At 53.2% G+C, this 17662-nt stretch overlaps 1 protein-coding gene across 1 annotated transcript; it reads right to left on the bottom strand.

Annotated features, from left to right (window-relative positions):
- Positions 1–2229: 2229 nt before the first annotated feature.
- TNFRSF9 (TNF receptor superfamily member 9) lies at positions 2230–14815 on the bottom strand (the record flags this gene model as incomplete). Its single annotated transcript, XM_081088080.1, has 7 exons — positions 2230–2321; positions 9261–9395; positions 9920–10053; positions 10995–11061; positions 12214–12351; positions 13004–13111; positions 14656–14815. The coding sequence occupies 7 exons, from the start codon at positions 14813–14815 to the stop codon at positions 2230–2232; spliced, it is 834 nt and encodes a 277-aa protein (XP_080944206.1).
- Between the last annotated feature and the right edge of the window lie 2847 nt (positions 14816–17662).

Raw genomic sequence — 17662 nt, 5'->3', positions numbered from 1 at the left:
CCTCCTGGCATGGGCACTAGTTCATAAAGTTCAAGTTCATATGCCCTAAATCCAGAAATTTCGCTCAGAGGGGGTTTCCCTAGAGACCCTCCTACACACAAAACACATAAAAGAGCATTCATAGCAACGCCGTTCATAGTCGCAGAAACCCAGACACAGCCCACACGTCCTTTGGCAGAAAATCGATTGATAAATTACAGTTTATTTGCAAAAGTACACAAGCAGTCAACATGACTGTCTTCCAGCTACACACCACAACATGAATGAGTCTTATAAATATACTTTTGAATCATTAAGGCAAGTTCCCAAAGTCTCCACCCAGCACAGAACCATTTTCAGAAACCTCAAAAACAAACAAAACGAAATCAAACGGTTTAGAGTGGACAATGATATAATAAATGATTTTTGTTTTTAAAAAGTAAGGCTGATAGAACCAACATTCCTGAGAGAGGTTGCTCGGGGTGGGCCGGGAAGGTAGGCAGAAGGCCAGGCAGAGAAGCAGCGAGCGCACAGACGGGTGCTCTGACCTTGACTTTGACCTTATACAGGGTCAGACCCTAAATGTTTTTTGTTTTGTTTTTTGCTTTGTGGGCCATCGAGTCCCTTGTCACAACTGTCCACCTCGGCTATTGCCATGCAGAGGTGCCTTGGACAGTAAGTAGACAATGAGTGTGGTTGTGTGTTCCAATAAAACTTCAATTACAGCCCAGCTGGTGTGGCTCAGTAGTTGAGCATTGACCTATGAACCAGGAGGTCACAGTTCGATTCCCAGTCAGGGCACATGCCCGGGTTGTGGGCTCGATCCCCAGTAAGGGGCGTGCAGGAGGCAGCCCATCAATGATTCTCTGTTATCACTGATGTTCTCTCTCTCTCCGTCTCCCTTCCTCTCTGAAATCAATAAAATATATATTTTTAAAAACTTCAGTTACAGACTCGGAAATTTGAGTCTCATAACTTTACCTGTCATGAGATTTCATTCTTCTTTTGATATTAAAAACCACGTGAAAACTCTCTGTAGCTCCTGAGCCATATAAAGGCCGGTGTCTCAGATTCGGCCCAGGGGAGCGAGGCCCCCCCTCCCCCAGCTCTCCGCTTGGGCTCCTGGGGCTTCATCCAGTGGCTATGTTTCATTTGTTAGTTTATGTGCATAAAACATTCCCTGTAACTTTTGCAAGAATAAAATAAAGCGTCAGCCCTGGCCCAGAGGGGGTAGGACAAAGCAGAAAGGTGAGGGTGGGGGGCACAGACCCGCGGGGACACTAAATCTTCCCAAGCCTCGTCCCCAACCCGGGCTCTCTCTTCCTTCCCCAGCCCTGGCGGAGCCACTGCGGGGTGACCGGACCGACGGGAACCTTGGTCGGGATATTTCCTGCATCCATGGCTTACTATCATGTGTCATATTACACACACACACACGCACACACACACGCACACACACACACACACCTGAACGATATTAGCTGGACCATTTGTCTGCATGATTGAATTTTAAAAAAATAAAAAAGCTCTAGCCCCGTGGCCGGCAAACCGCGGCTCTCGAGCCACATGCGGCTCTCTGGCCCCTTGAGTGTGGCTCTTCCACAAAATGCCACGCGCAGGCACGTACAGTGCGATTGAAACTTCGTGGCCCATGCGCAGAAGTTGGTATTTTGTGGAAGAGCCAGTGTTTTGTGGAAGAGCAATACTCAAGGGGTCAAAGAGCTGCATGTGGCTCGCAGGCCCGGTTTGCCGAGCCGCAGTTTGCCGACCACTGCCCTAGCCTAGTTGGCTCAGTGGATAGAGCAGTGGCCTGTGGACCAGAGGGTCCTGGGTTCGATTCCAGTCAAGAGTATGTATCTCGGTTGCAGGCTCCTCCCCAGCCCCAGCCCTAGTCGGGGCGCGTGCAGGAGGCAACCCATCGATGTGTTTCTCTCCCATCGATGTTTCTCTCTCTTTCCCTCTCTCTTCCACTCTCTCTGAAGATCAATGGGAACATATCCTTGAGTGAGGATTAAAAAACAAGACAAAAGCCTAACCCTATCCTGTCCGGTACCGTCTGGAAGATGCCCCTTGCCACCCGCCTGGTGCCATGCTCGGTGGAAGGAGGTACATTTTAAAGGGACTTGTTGGGGGAACCCTGGGTATTATCTAGGACCGTGTATTTCAATAGCGAAAGCTACGCTGGTGGGGCCACTCCTGTTTCTCCTTCGCTTCCTCTCCAACGCGTCCCAGCAGCTTTCGGGGTCCCCTTCACAGCGCACCCTCCTCCCCCTCTTCTTCCTCGGGGAACCCGCAGCTGCAGCCGTCCTCCTCTTGGGCGGTCCGCACCGGTTTCAGGAACGCTGGGAGGGAAGTGCAAAGACACGGCTCGTTGGTTGTCGGTCGGAATCATCCAACATTCATTTCCTAGAACTCATCCCGGGGCCCAGACTTCCCCAGTGGCAGACGTTCTCCACTTGGATTCGAACCCGCCCGCCAACGAGAGCTGATGACGGCCGGTATGCGCTTTCCTCACGATGATTGAGGGTGAGTTTGGTTTTGTTTTCATTTTACCAAATATTTTTATTGGCCCTGAAGGACTGTATGCTCTACACAACGGCTAACGTGCCCTTGAGCAGGCGCCCCTAATGCATAAAACCTGTGGTGTCCCAAATATAACCGTGGTCTCAGGGCGGCTTTCTGAAATGGCACATCGGACAGGTTCTTCCGAATGAGGTGCTGAGGCACCGGGTGTTAGGACGCGCCCCCTACTCCACCTGTTAGTCAGGGAGCGACTGATCGATGCGCCAACGTCCAGGTTTTCTCCCACACACTCGGGTCAAGCGATTGTGTTACGGGTGAGCAACCTTCACTCCTTCAGATATTTCTACAGCCCGACAGAGCAAAGGCCCTGCCCCACCCAGTGTTACACGCTGTTGCTACAAAAAATAGCCGAAACCCAACAGCTGCACTGTCTCCAAGAATTTATGAAAACCTGGCAGGGCATTCACCAATAGCAATGGGGTGTCATGATGAAACCAGTGTTGCTCTGATACCCAGACCAGACAAAGGCAATACTAGAGCCCGGCCGGCGTGGCTCAGGGGCTGAGCATCGACCTATGAACCAGGAGGTCACGGTTCGATTCCCGGTCAGGGCACAGGCCCAGGTTGAAAGCTCGACCCCCAGTAGGAGATGTGCAGGAGGCAGCCGATCAATGATTCTCTCTCATCACTGATGTTTCTATCTCTCTCTCCCTTGCCTTTTCTCTCTGAAATCAATAATTATATATATATATATGAATGACAATACTAGAAAAGAAAACTATACATTCTATCCCTCAGGAATATAGCTCAGCAACTTAGAAAAAGAATTCTAGCCCTGATGGGTTTGGCTCAGTGGCTAGAGCATCGGCCTGCGGACTGAAGGGTCCCAGGCTCGATTCCGGTCAAGGGCATGTACCTGGGTTGCGGGCACATCCCCAGTGGGGGGTGTGCAGGAGGCAGCTGATTGATGTATCTCTCTCATTGATGTTTCTAACTCTCTATCCCTCTCCCTTCCTCTCTGTAAAAAAATCAATAAAATATGTTTTAAAAAAGAAAAAGAAAAAGAATTCTATACGATGAGCAAGCAGAGTTTATTCCAAGGATGCAAGCCTGGTTCAATATGCAGAAATGAATCTTTGTAATCCATCACCTTCACAGGATAAAGAAGAAAGTCAAGTGATTGTCTCAGGTGATACAAAGAAAACGTTGACAAGAGTCAACATTTATTCATGATTCTTAAAAAAATTCTCAGAAAACTAGAAATAGAGGAGAAACGTCCTCGACTTCATAGAGAGGATCCACTGGCCCTGGCCAAACGGCTCGGTTGGTTGGAGCATCGCCCTGTGCACCAAAAGGTTTCAGGTTCGATTCCTGGTCAGGGCAGATGCCCAGCTTCCGGCTAGATCCCCAGTCGGCACACATACAGGAGGCAACCAATCAGCCTTTCTCTCTCACATCGATGTTTTTCTCTCTCCCTCTCTTCCCCACTCTCCTTTCGAAATAATAATAATAATAATAAAAATATATCCTCAGATGAGTATTTAAGAAAAATAAAAGTCTACAACTCACATCATACTTACTGGTGAAACCTGAATGTTTCCCCCTAAAATTAGAAGTAAGGCAAAGATGTTCACTCACCAATTTTATCCCACCTGGTACTGGAAGTTCTCGCCAGCCAAGAAAAGGAAATAGAAAGCATACAGATAGAAAAAGAAAAAATAAAGCTTCCCTGTTTGCAGATGACATGGTCTACACAGAAAATCTCAAGAAATCTACAAAATATGCCCACAGCTAATATACGGGTTCCACAAAATCACAGGCTACAAAATCAGTCTACAAACATCAACTACGCTCCTATGTGCCAGCAATGAGCAGGTGGAGACCAGCCTTCAGCACCAATGCCATTTGCAGTTTAAAAAAACTCGAAGACCTAAATGTAGCAAAGCATGTGCAGGACTTGCATGCTGAAAACTACAAAATGGCGATGAAACGGATCGAAGGAAACAGAATAAATGGAGAGACAGACTGTATTCATGGATCGAAATACTTCACATCGTAAATTCTCCCCCACACGGGCGCACAGGTTTAGCACAGCTCCTCTCGGAGCCCAGCTGACTTCTGTGGGAGCACCTACGGTGATCCAAAAACTGTACATGGAAACGCAGAGGAACTGGAGTCGCTAAGACGATTTTGAAAAAGAAGAATAACGCGGGAAGAACCACGCTAACCCCTACCCAACCGTAGACGTCGTGTAGCTCTGGCCGCCAAGACGGCGGTGTTGGCGGAGGGTAAGCCTGGGGACCAGTGAACAGGAGGGAGGCGCTGGGACAGCCCCGCCCAGGCCCCGCCGACGGCTTCGGACGCAGCACAGAACAAGTCAACGGGGATCGATAGTGTCTTCACCCAGTGCTGGGGCCGCGGGACACCCACGGGCCAAAGCAGCAAAGACACGCGGATCCGGTGTAAGCCTCTCACGCCTGTACAGCGCGTGACGGAAGGCGAGCCCTGCAGTGAAAGGTCAGCATCTGGGTGCCGCGTTCCTAGACCGATTCCACGACGGAAGAGAGACGGTGGACTTCATCACATTAACAGACTTCTCTCTGCAAAAGCCCCTGGGGGGAGGCGGAACGGCTGCAGACACGTAAGTGACAGGGGCCTCGGATCTGGGGGGAATGAGGAATTCTCCACTGTCTATAGTCGGACAAGCAAACACGTCCATTGGAGACGGCAAACCCCACAAAGGAACACGTCACTGAAGATGGGCGTGGGAAGATGGTCCAGCCGCAGGGAAAGGCCAGGGAAGACCACAGGGCCCTGGCTGTTTGGCTCAGCGGACAGAGCGTCGGCCTGCGAACTGAAGGGTCCCGGGTTTGATACCCGGTCAAGGGCAGCGGGCTCGATCCCCAGTGTGGGGCCTGGAGGAGGCAGCTGATCAATGATTCTCGCTCATCATTTATGTTTCTCCCTCTCCCTTCCTCTCTGAAATAAAAAATATATATATATTTAAAAAGAGAGAGAGAGAAGAGGTGGTAAAAAATAAATAACTAACAGACCGCAGGGAGCGGTCAGTACCGCCGATCGGAGAGCTGACAGGAGAAACCCCGCCGGGCAGGTGTGGGCCAGGGACAGAGAAACGGGCGTCCTCGCTGCTGGGGGTCCCGCGGCTCCGCCCTCTGGGAAACAGCTTGCTGGTTTCTATGAAACTAAACGTCCACTTACTGTACGACCAGCGAGTGCACCCCCGGGTGTCTGTCTCAGAGAGTGAAAACGTGTGTCCACGCAAAACCCGTACAGCACTTCAAGGCAGCTTTCCATGCAATAGCCAAAAGCTGGGACAGCCAAGGCACCTCTCGGGGGCGAGTGGTGAAGCAGACTGGTCCACGCAGGCCGCGGGGCACCAGCCAGCCATCAAAGGGAGTGAGTGACGGGAACACACGCGGCTGGATCTCAGGGGCGTTAAGTTGAGTGAAAAAAGCCCATCGCAAAAGGCTGTGTATTCCTGACCCATTTCTATGTTGTGTGATTCCCTGTGCATAACATTCTCGAAGAGACAAATTGTAAAGATAGGACATGGGTTCGAGGTTGCCGGGGTTAGAGGGTAGGGGCGAGGGGGTGGGGTGGCTGTGAAGGCCGAGCAGAGGGAGATCTTTGTGCTCAGGGAATAGTTCTGTGGTTTTTTATGTTTTTTAAAAAATATATGCTTATTGATTTCAGAGAGGAAGGGAGAGGGAGAGAGAGAGAGAAACATCAATGATGAGAGAGAATCATGGATTGGCTGCCTCCTGCACGCCCCGCACTGGGGATCAGAGGTCAACCCTCAGCCACTGAGCCACGCCGGCTGGGCTGGTTCTGTGTTTCGATTGCACTGGTGGCTATACCAGTCTACACACGTGATCAGATGGCACCCAAGTACATACACGCAGCCGGGCGGGGTGGCTCCCTTGGTTGGAGCATCATCCTGTCCACCAACAGGCCGTGGGTCCCATTCCCGGTCGGGGCACCTAACTAGGCTGCGGGTCCCCTCTGTGGCCCGGACACGTAGGGGAGCCAGCCAATTGATGTGTCTCTCTCATGTTAATGTGTCCCCCTCTCTCCCTTTCTCTCTAAAAAATCAATAAAAACATAGATGAGAACCAATAAAAACACAGAGGTGAGGATTTAAAACACAAAACAAGTATCCACACACAAGGCATCACGGCCCCTTGCCCGGCCTGACCTCATGCTGTGGTTACATCGAACGCGACCCATGACTTTCCTGCTCACAACTTCCTGTGAACCTGCAGTTGTTTCAAAATAGAACATTTCTAAAAATAACTGAAAGCTTTCAAAAAATGGAATACGGTTCCATTGCAACTCACTCATTACTCATAAGCACTTTTGAAAACCGTTGAATGCAGGACTGTGTTGCTGGGTGGGCAAGGATGGAAAGATTCGTTCTTTCTGTGAGAGGTTTCGGTGAGAGCTGAGAGTTTGAAATCAAAGATGTGGACCTCAGAAAGAGAAGCCGGAGCAAACCGCAGGGGGGGGGGGGGGCGGGTGCCGGCAGCCCAAGCGCGGCCCACGGAGGCCTCCGCACGGTAATGAGACAAGGACACCCCCCCCCCCCAACAGAAAGGTGCTCAAAGGACTTGGTGGGGCTCTTCGCAGAGGAGGAAATCCCAATGGCCAACATCACATGAAAAAAGTCCCATCTCACTAGAAATCAGGGAAATGCAAATTAAAACCACAGTGAAATCTATCCGCCCACCAGAGAGAGGAAAAAGAACGCCAAGGTTAGCAAGGATGGGGCAGCAGGCGCTGTCGTCGCTGCTGGGCGCGTGTGAACGGCCCCTGCCGTCTGGAAAACACAAGGAGCCAGCAATGATCTCTCTATGCCAGTGGTTCTCAACCTTCTGGCCCTTTAAATACAGTTCCTCATGTTGTGGCCCAACCATAACATTATTTTCGTTGCTACTTCATAACTGTCATGTTGCTACTGTTATGAATCGTCATGTAAATATCTGATCTGCAGGATGGTCTTCGGCGACCCCTTTGGCAGTCGAACGACCCTTTCACAGGGGTCGCGACCCACAGGTTGAGAACCGCTGCTCTAGATTAAAACAACAGCAACACAGAAACCCATAATAGACAGAAACGTTGGAACCCCATTGTCTGAAATAGCCCCAAACTGGAAATGACCCAGGTGCCCATCCGTGTCTGAAGGGATCAGACGGACGGTGAGGTAGCCACTCAATAGAAGAGTATCCGGCAGTAGAAGCCAGCGCAGGTACATGCAGCCTGGATGGATCGTAACAACCAACGCTGCCTGGAAGAGGGCGGGTACGGAATAGATACGGGAGTACGGAACGGCCACCAGCCACTTCCCTCGGGTGACAAGTTCTCAGATGGCCCGACAGAACTGCTGCTCCGAGCAAAGCTATAAAGACGAGCAAGGAAGTGACTGCCGTGATTTGCAGCCGAGGCTGGCACTGGTGGGAGGGAGGGCTTCGTCGGCAAGGACAGGCAGGGCCTGGGGGGGGAGGGGGTAGTGACCCTGCTTCCCCGCCGGTGGGGTGACGCGGGCGTTCACGCTACAACAATCCATTAAGCTGTATTTCCCCCGTGTGCTCTATTGCACGATGTAAAAACAGTTCTGTATTGTTTTCCAAATGCCCTTTAGACAAATTGGTGTCGTGCATCTTTAGAGAAGACTTTGCTGACACCATCCCTCCCAAACCTGGAACATTCTGGGCTACAGCGCCCGCCGTCCGCTCGGGCCACCGCCCGCTCCGCCGAATCCCTCCTGCCAAACCTAGCCTGCATCTCTGGTTCTGTCCTCTCCGAAGACAAACTCCAGGCCCCATCTATAAGCTTTAAAAGAAATTATGAATATTTTCTAATTGATTTGAGAGAGAGAGAGGAAGGGAGAGGGAGAGAGAAACACGGATGAGAGAGAAACATCGATTGGCTGCCTCCTGCACGCCCCCTATTGGGATCTGAGCCTGAAACCTGGGCGTGTGCACTGGCCAGGAACCGAATCAGAGACCCCGTGGTGCATGGGGCGATGCTCAACCCACTGAGCCACACCGGCCGGGCTGTACCTTTTTTTGAATAAATACTAAGAGGTTCCATTCAGTGAGTGCTGGCTCTTGCCAAGTTCCGTATAGAAATACTCCCTTAGTTCAGTGCAGGAAAGTTTCTCACGTCATCCGTACTGCTGACGTCAGAGTCCTTGTCATTCAACGCGCTCGGACCCTCCAGGGGCTCTGTGCCTCCTGACCTCGCAGGGCTGCCTCAGGTTAAGGTCATTGCCAGCCCGAGGGGCAGGGCTGAGGGGGCAAAGGTTACTTTCTGATTCCTCCTGGCAGGTGCCTGTGTCACAGCTGTGCACACACACCTGCTCACAGAGTCACCCGGGACTGCACAAGCTTACCCTGTCGCTCCGCCAGGGCCCTGGGATGACGTTCTGCCCCGGCCCACTCCTCCCCTCCGCGCTGTGGGCATCTGGGCCTGGGGAGCTCTGAGCTGTGGGGCCCGCCTGTGCCCTCACTGACCACCCACTAGATGCCAGCACGTTCCCCCCCACCCCTACCCCCAGGAGGTGAAGCCCAGACTGCCTCCGGGTGTTGCCCGCTGTCCCCTCGGGGGCCACACTGCCCGCGCTGATCGCCACGGGCTGTTGTAACCCGCTTCTAGAACTTGGTCCCCTCCTCCCTTCCTCCCGGGAAAAGCCTCCCTCGGGCTCCGATCTGACCCACGGGGGACGGGGGCTCGCTTACGCTGCTTGAGGACGGACAGGAGTTTCCGCCGGCCCTGCTCCGCCGCCGAGAACCGCAGCGCCAGCAGGAGCAGCAGGGCCAGGGCCGCGGCCGACGCCAGCGCCAGGAGGAAGAGGCTGATGGGGGGCCGGGGACCTGCGGGCAGGGCCGAGGAGAGAGCAGGCGCCGTGTCATCTCTGAGTTTACTCACGTTTATGTTCACGGCGGCAAACCCCTCATCGTGGGAAGCGGGTCCTCAGGCATCCAGCCAGCTAACTTGGTAAACTTGCCCGCAAGTTAAGAAAAAAAAATTTCTTTTTAAACAACTTGCCCGGTCGGTGGGCTCAGGGGTTGAGCGTCGACCTATGAACCAGGGGGTCAGGGTTCAATTCCCGGTCTGGGCACAGGCCCAGGTTGTGGGCCCGATCCCCAGTGTGGGGCCTGCAGGAGGCAGCCGATCCATGATTCTCTCTCATCACTGATGTTTCTCTCTCTCTCTCTCTCTCTCTCTCTCTCTCTCTCTCTCTCTGCTTACCCGTGTGTGTCTCAGACTGAGGCAGCTGAGGAGAGTGTGCTGGTGCCCGTTGTGGGCAGAGCTAGGACCCGCGGTGGGTCGGATCCCCGTGGGAAGGGCCACCATCCAGTCACATGGACACGAGGGCGACAGACCAGCTACATACCTGGCTCCGGCGCGGGCGCGGGGGTGGGTGTGGGGGAGGGCGCGGCTGGGGAGGGGTCCGCCGAGCGGGGCCCGCACACCACGTCTCTCTCCTTTGTCCCGTTCACCAGCACGGCCTTCCCGGACTGGGCGCAGCTGAGGCCAATGGAGAGAGTCCCAATCAGTAACTCAGGTCCAGATCGTGCCAGTGAGACACACCGCCCTCCCCTCCCCATCAAGCAGCCTATCGCAAAGACGTGTGAGTCTGGGTTCATGGGGATTTTTTGAAAATATGTTTTTATTGATCAGAGAGAGAGAGAGGAAGAGAGAGAGAGAGAGAGAGAGAGAGAGAGAGAGAGACATAAATGTGAGAGTGAAACATCCATGGCTGCCTCCTACGGGACATTGAGCCCACAACCCAGGCCTCTGCCCGGACCGGGAATCGAACCTGTGGCCTTTCCGCGCACACGACGCTGCCCAACCGAGCCACACTGGCCAGGGCCATGCCAGGTGTTAGAGGGGAGCACGCACGCGTGGACATCACACTCCGTGCTGGGCACTGCCCACGGGAAGACGTGCCGATTGCTGAGGGAGGGTACGAGGCAGCGAGAGACGGGAAGGACCCAGAAGGGACGGGGCCGGCAGGGGCCGGCGGGCAGCTCTGACCTGGAGGCCTGGCTTCATTTCCCGGGGAAACGCCCGCTTTGCAGAGCCGGGCGCTCCTCCCCGTGCCGTCCCCGCCCTGCCTGGTGGGACGGTGTTCTGTGCCTACACTCGGTCGATTTCAAAAAGCTCAGTGAGTCTGGCCGGCGTGGCTCAGTGGTGGAGTGTCAGCCTGGGAGCCAGGAGGTCAGGGTTCGATTCCCAGTCAGGGCACATTCCCGGTTACGGGCTCCATCCCCAGCAGGGGGCGTGCGGGAGGCAGCCGATCGATGTTGATGTTTCTTTCTCATGGATGTTTCTATCTCTGGCTCCCTCCCTCTCTCTCTAAAGTCAATAAAAACTTCCTTTTTTAAAGCTTCCATGATAACATTCTTTGTCTTTAAGAAAATTAGCCCAGGCTCCTCACTGCGTGAGCAAAGGGAAGTTATACGTACTCGGTCCAGGGCCGGCAGGTGCCGAGTTTCTGATCGTTAAATGTCCCGGGGTCACAGTCTTTGCAACCTGGCATAGAAATTATAAAAAGCAAAAATCAGAAAGGAAGGATCTCCATCGTTTCGTAATTTTCCCTGCGATGGCCACACTCCATAATAAAGCTGTGAACTTCAATCAATCTGTACAGATTGTTCAAGGATTCTTGAGACCAAACCCTGGGATGAATCAACGTATGAAGCTCCCGGTCCTGGTGAATGACAAATTGGCTTGCAAATAGTTGGTAAATATCCTATATTTGACGCAGCGGTTCACTGCTTGTAGCTTTAAGGGTCTACAAATGTACGCTTGATTTTACATTCCGAAGGTCCAGCCTGAGCCTGCTGTATGTTATCTTTATTTTGGCTTATTAAGAGTGTGGGATTTTTTTTTTCAATTTAATTGAATTTATTGGAGTGAGCTTGGTTAATAAAATTGTATAGGTTTCAACTGTATAATCCTATATAATAAAAGCCTAATATGCTAAGTGTCCGGTCAGTCGGTCGGCCGTTCAACCAATCAAAGCGTAATATGCTAATGATAATCTAAGGCCACTCAACTGCTTGCTATGACGTGCACTGACCACCAGGGGGCAGACAGTCAACTGGTCAACCAGTCGCTCTGACGTGCACTGACCACCAGGGGGCAGATGTTCCGACCGGTAGGTAAGCTTGCTGCTGGGGTCCAGCCGATCAGGACTGAGGGAGACAGGCCGGACACGCCCTGGACCCCTCCCACGGTCCCTCCCGGGCTGGCCAAACTCCCACGTCCCTCCCCAGCCCCCGATGGTGCACCACTGGGGTCCTTCGGCCTGGCCTGCACCCTCTCGCAATCTGGGACCCCTCGGGGGATGTCGGAGGGCCGGTTTTGGCCCGATCCTGCAGGCCAGGCCAACGGACCCACTAGTGCATGAATTCTCCCTCCCCGCCCCCTTTCCCTCCGGTCATCACCATACCGTTATCTGAGTAGGAGGTTTGTTTTGTTTTGCTTAATCCCTCCACCTTGTTCACCCAGCCCCTCCTCCCCTCCCTTATTGACAGACATCATCCTGTATGCTATTCGCTTGTGAAATCGCCACAGTGAATCTGTGCTAAGTACATTTTTAAAGGACACACACACACAAGAAAAGACCAAGACCCAAGTTTGACGACACACTTGCACTAGATGGCTGATCAGCACACCCACCGTCGTCCGTTACTTCTTGACCTCGCCCGCAGTCCTGCTCACACATGGCGCACCCGGCCCCTCGGCAGTGGAACCCCGGGATGCACTCGCATTCGGCATCACTGGTGGGGGAGCACCCCTTCTTCGTCCTGAAAACACCTGCAAGGCCCCCCGTGTTACATCACACTGGATGCCCAAGACCAGGAAGCACATTTACGTTCTGCAATAAGACCCAGGCTCACTCTACTTAAAATGTTCCCAAATGCCCTGGCAGGTGTGGCTCAGTGGATAGAGCATCAGCCTGCAGACTGAAGGGTCCCGGGTTTGATTCCGGTCAAGAGCACATGCCCGAGTTTGGGGCTCAGTACCCGATGGGAAGCGTGCAGGAGGCAGCCGATCAACGATTTTCTCTCAACATTGATGTTTCTCTCTCTCTCTTTCTCCTTTCCTCTCTGAAATTATATATATATATATATATATATATATATATATATATATATATATAATCTTTTTAAAATGTTCCCAATGATCTTAAAGGATAAAGTGCACCTTTGAATCCCAATAGAAGACACTTTTACATTTTGCTGATGAAAATTTTCTCTCTGGTCAAATGCGTGTTTCCTCTGACATTTAAAAAGCTCAGTCCACATGTCATTGCTGTGGCAGTGAATTATTTTTCCTGGGCCTGCCTATGGACAGGGGACCCCGCCCCTCGGACCCCTGACTTTTGGGAGGCCAGCCCCCTAGGGAATACATCTGGGTGGCGGTGCCCCCCGCCCGTCTCCGAGTGAAGCCGTCCCCGAGGTCCTACCTTCGCAGCGCCGGCACAGGTTGCAGGCCTCCTGTCCAGGGCTGCGGGAGAAGCTGTTGGAGGGACAGGGGATGCAAGTCGGAGCCTTGATTTTCCCACAGAAGGTACCTGACGGGCAGAGCACAACCGTCTGTGTTTGACAACGGTTACCGTCGCCGGACACGTTGTGATGTTCACAAGAAAACTAGAATCCGAAACACTAATTCGTTTTCCAGGTGCCACAGTGATAGGCTTTATTTTGCTGATGGGCTTCTTAAAAGTATACATGTGGGGGGCCCCAGCTGGTGTGGCTCAGTGGATAGAGCATCGGCCTGTGGACTGAAGGGTCCCGGGTTCGATTCCAGTCAAGGGCACATGCCAGGGTTATGGGCTCGATCCCCAGTAGGGGGCGTGCAGGAGGCAGCCAATCAATGATTCTCTCTCATCATTGTTTTTATCTCTCTCTCCCTCTCCCTTCCTCTCTGAAATCAATAAAAATATATATTTTTTAAAAAGTCTACATGTGGGCCCTGGCCCAGTGGCTGGAGTATCAGCTCATACCCCGAAAGGTTGCGGGTTCCACAGATGTTTCCTCTCCCCCCACTTCCATTCTCTCTAAAATCAATAAAAACATATCCTCGAGTGAGGATTAAAAAAACATTTTTAAGTATAAATTTGCAAGATTGCCCTCAACATAATCACAGAAATAAGAATAACAAAGTGTAGGTATTGCAACAAATAAGTCAACGGAAAGAAAATAGTTCCCTTTGTCTATTGAATAAAACAGAATGATTTCTCTGGATTGATCCAGGAGATCAGTATGATAGGATTCAGGGGGAGATCAGCGTCCTTCACTGATACCTGTGCCTGCCTTCCCCCACTCTGCGCCCCCCACACACACACAGACACACACACAGACACACACACAGACACACACAGACACACACAGAGACACACACAGACACACATAGACACACACAGACACAGACACACACAGAGAAACACACACACAGACACACACAGAGACACACACAGACACACAGACACACACAGACACACACAGACACACAGACAGACACAGACACACACACAGACACACACACAGACACAGACACACACAGAGACACACACAGAGACACACACAGACACACACAGACACACACAGACACACAGACACACACAGACACACACAGACACACAGACAGACACAGACACACACACAGACACACACACAGACACAGACACACACAGAGACACACACAGACACACACAGAGACACACACAGACACACACACAGACACAGACACACACACAGACACACACACACACACACACACACACACCCTCTACCCCTCTCCTCGCTCCCTGCTGTGCCCCAGGTGGAGCCCAGGGCCTCCCCACAGCTGCCATTCCCTGAGGCTGGCCGGGTGCCTGCCCTCTTGTAACCCTCCTGGGTCCTCCCAGCCACTCTATGGACCAGGTTCTCTCGTTACCCCTGGAGGACGCGGCGGGGCAGGTGGCATGGCTTTGTGCGCACGGCTAAGACACCGCCTCCGAGAGGTACTTGTCGGTGACCGTGTAACAGGCCATTCAGGCAGCGCTCCTGGGCCCTGACCCTGGGACCACCCGCACCCCGTCTCAGCACCACAAGCACACGGTCGCTGGGTCCTCACCCGCTGGGCAGTCCCTGCAGGAGCCCTGCCCTGGTCGCACCCGCTCCACACTCACGACCAGCAGCACCGCGGCCAGGAGCCCGTAGCGCCCGCGTCCCATGACGAGGTCTGGGTCTTGCACGGAGAGGATCAGCAAAGCAGACTCCCGGAGCCTGGGCATCCAAGGCGCCGTTCCGAGTGCGCCTGCGAAAGGGGCGGCGCAGGGATGGGGAGAGTTCTCCTGCCCGGCGTGAGCGTCCCCGCCACCGCCATCCAGTCCCACGGAACGCGGAGTTTCCAGGGAAATCGGGACAGGAAAGGGAGGACGCTCACAGGAACGTCCCTGGGGGGACCAGGTGACGACACGCATAGCTCTGTGCACGCCTGCCTCGGCCAGAGGGGCACTGCCCAGCCAGTTCCCCCAAAACACAGAAGTCATCACAGCAGGAACTTTTGGGGACTTTCTTGGCTGCTTAGCACCCAGATTTCAGCAATGCCAGTCGCCTGCTGCCCCTGGACTCTGAGAATCTGCCGGGACCTCTAACCGTTCAGCTGGACGAGAAGATTTTCCGTTATCACCGTTTGTATGAACAGCATGTGGACATTTCAACCACCAGTTGCTGAAAAGTTGCCATACCTCCCTGCTCAACGCCCCATTGCATGAAAAATTTTAAATTTTTCAGTTGCACTTGGCATTCAATGTTCTGTTAGTTTCAGGCGTGCGACACAGTGGGTGGGCATTCGTACAACGCACAGAGCGATCCCCGCGTAAGTGGGTCGCACCCACCCAGCATCTTAACACAGGTATCACCAAACGATGGACTATCTTTGCTCTGCTGCGCACATCTTCTTAGTAGATGTAGCTGCTCATTTTGAGATTTGAAGCTCATATCGGAACAAAATAAGGAGTACAGAGAACATCTCCTTAGAGATTTGTATTTGATCTTTGTTTTATGAGCTATGCAGAGAGGATGTGAGCCGTTAGAAGGGGGGACAGTCTAGGAATGTTACCAAGTAAACGGAGCCTCTATCCTCCCCCCCAGCCAGAGCCCCCTGTCTGCCCCGCTCGGACCAACCTTGAGCTCGCCCGCCGGCAGGTGAGGAACTTTCCGGGACTCGGTCTTGGGAGCAGCGCGTTGTGAGGAGGAGGGAGGCTGACAGGTTAGAGTTAGACACACACCAGGCGCTGGAGTGACTCAGCCGGGGCGGGGCCTCGCGGGAAATCCCCGCCCAGCTCTGCGGGGAGCAGGCTGGGTGTGAGCTGACCCCAAACCCCTCAAACAAAGGCATTTCGAGCACTTCTTGGAAGCAGCGCTCTGCTGGAGGTATTTGCAAGGTGACTTTGGTGAAGAGATTTTGTCACTTTCTGTAATTCTTCGAAATGAGAGGGACGAAACCGGCCTCAGAATAAGGACCAGCCCTTGTGCAACGCGCTGCCTCCTTGCTCTAGTCCAGCGGTTCTCAACCTGTGGGTCGCGACCCCTTTGGGGGTCCAACGACCCTTTCACGGGGGCCGCCTGAGACCATCGTGAAACATATATATAATTACATATTGTTTTTGTGATTGATCACGATGCTTTAATGATGTTCAATTTGTAACAATGAAAATACATCCTGCATATCAGATATTTACGTGACGATTCATCACAGTAGCAACATTACAGTGATGAAGTAGCAACGACAATAATGTTATGGTTGGGGGTCACCACAACCTGGGGAACTGTATGAAAGGGTCGCAGCGTTAGGAAGGTTGAGAACCACTGGGCTAGCCGCTGCAGTAGCTACAGTGCATCCAGGCCCGGTAAGCACGCGAGTGAGTGCTGTCTTCAAAAGGACGCTGGGAGTCAACAGGACTCCCTATTTATTGGGACAACATTACGCAAATGAGGACATGGAGGCTCTGCCAGACAATCAGCAGGAGGGAGAGCCCGGATTAGAACCCAGGACTACTAGAATCCCTTTCACTGTGCTCCTTGCTGCGGGGGGGGGGGGGCGGGGGGGGGCGGGATGGGAAGAAGGAGGGAGAGGCAGAGGGAAAGGAGACAGGAGGAGCCGTAGAACTGAAGTGCCAGGCTACCTTATGGGGCAAAGTGAGGTCTATGAAGGGAGAAGAGGAGGGGGAGGGGGAGGAGGAGGAAGAGGAGGAAAAGCGGTCAGGAAGAGAAAGGGGGGGGGGGGCAGGAGGGGAGGGGAGGAGGTTGCCTTAGAGACGCTAAGATGAACTGTCCAGCATCGTGTCTCCTATCTCAGGAAGACAACCTGAACTAACAGCAAGAGGGGTTTGGACGGAAACAGATGGGCTTTCCCTTGGGATCTAAACAGAAAGCCGCTCCCCCCGCACCCCGCCCTGTACCCCCGTCCCCCCGTCCCCCCGTCCCCAGGGAGACAAGGAGGCTTGGTGTTGACCGGGGGATGAAGGGAGAGGACAGGCGCTAACATTTACTAGGCATTTGCTGTGTGCTGAGCACTGTATGTGTCCATGCCCCCCATCAGGCACTGTCCTCCTTAGAAACTTCCAGCGGCTCCTGCTGTCTCCGTGCTCGGAACCTCCTGAGCCTGACCTGAAGTTGCCTTTTTGGAAAACTACGATCCAGTTCACCTAACAACCTTGAAAGTGTCCGTTTCGATGGGTTTCAGTATATCCACCGGCGGCGCGGCCACCCCCAGCACGGAGTTCCAGAGCATGTTCTTGGTCCAAAGGAACCCTGTGCCCATCAGCGGTCACTTCCCAGCGCCCCTCCCCTCCCAGGGCCCCTCCCCCTCGTCCCGGTAGCTGCTCCTCTCCTGTCCGTCGCTAGACATGGTCCTGTTCCGGCCATTTCACATAGAGGCCGGCACGCGGTGAGCGGTTCTGGTATCGGGTTCCGTCTCTCAGCGGCTGGGGGACGTGGAGCCGTTGCCACCGCTTGGCTCCGGTTAACGATGTTGCTGGGAGCGTCTGTGAGCAGGTGTCCGTATGGACATGTGTTTCCAGCTCTCTCTTTTTAAAAAACAAAAACAAAAACAAAACGTGTTGTTGTTGTGAATC

Source organism: Myotis nattereri (genome assembly GCF_964212035.1).
Source record: "Myotis nattereri genome assembly, chromosome: 3".
Classification (NCBI taxonomy): Eukaryota; Metazoa; Chordata; class Mammalia; order Chiroptera; family Vespertilionidae; genus Myotis; species Myotis nattereri.
This window is presented reverse-complemented; position numbering and strand designations above follow the sequence as displayed.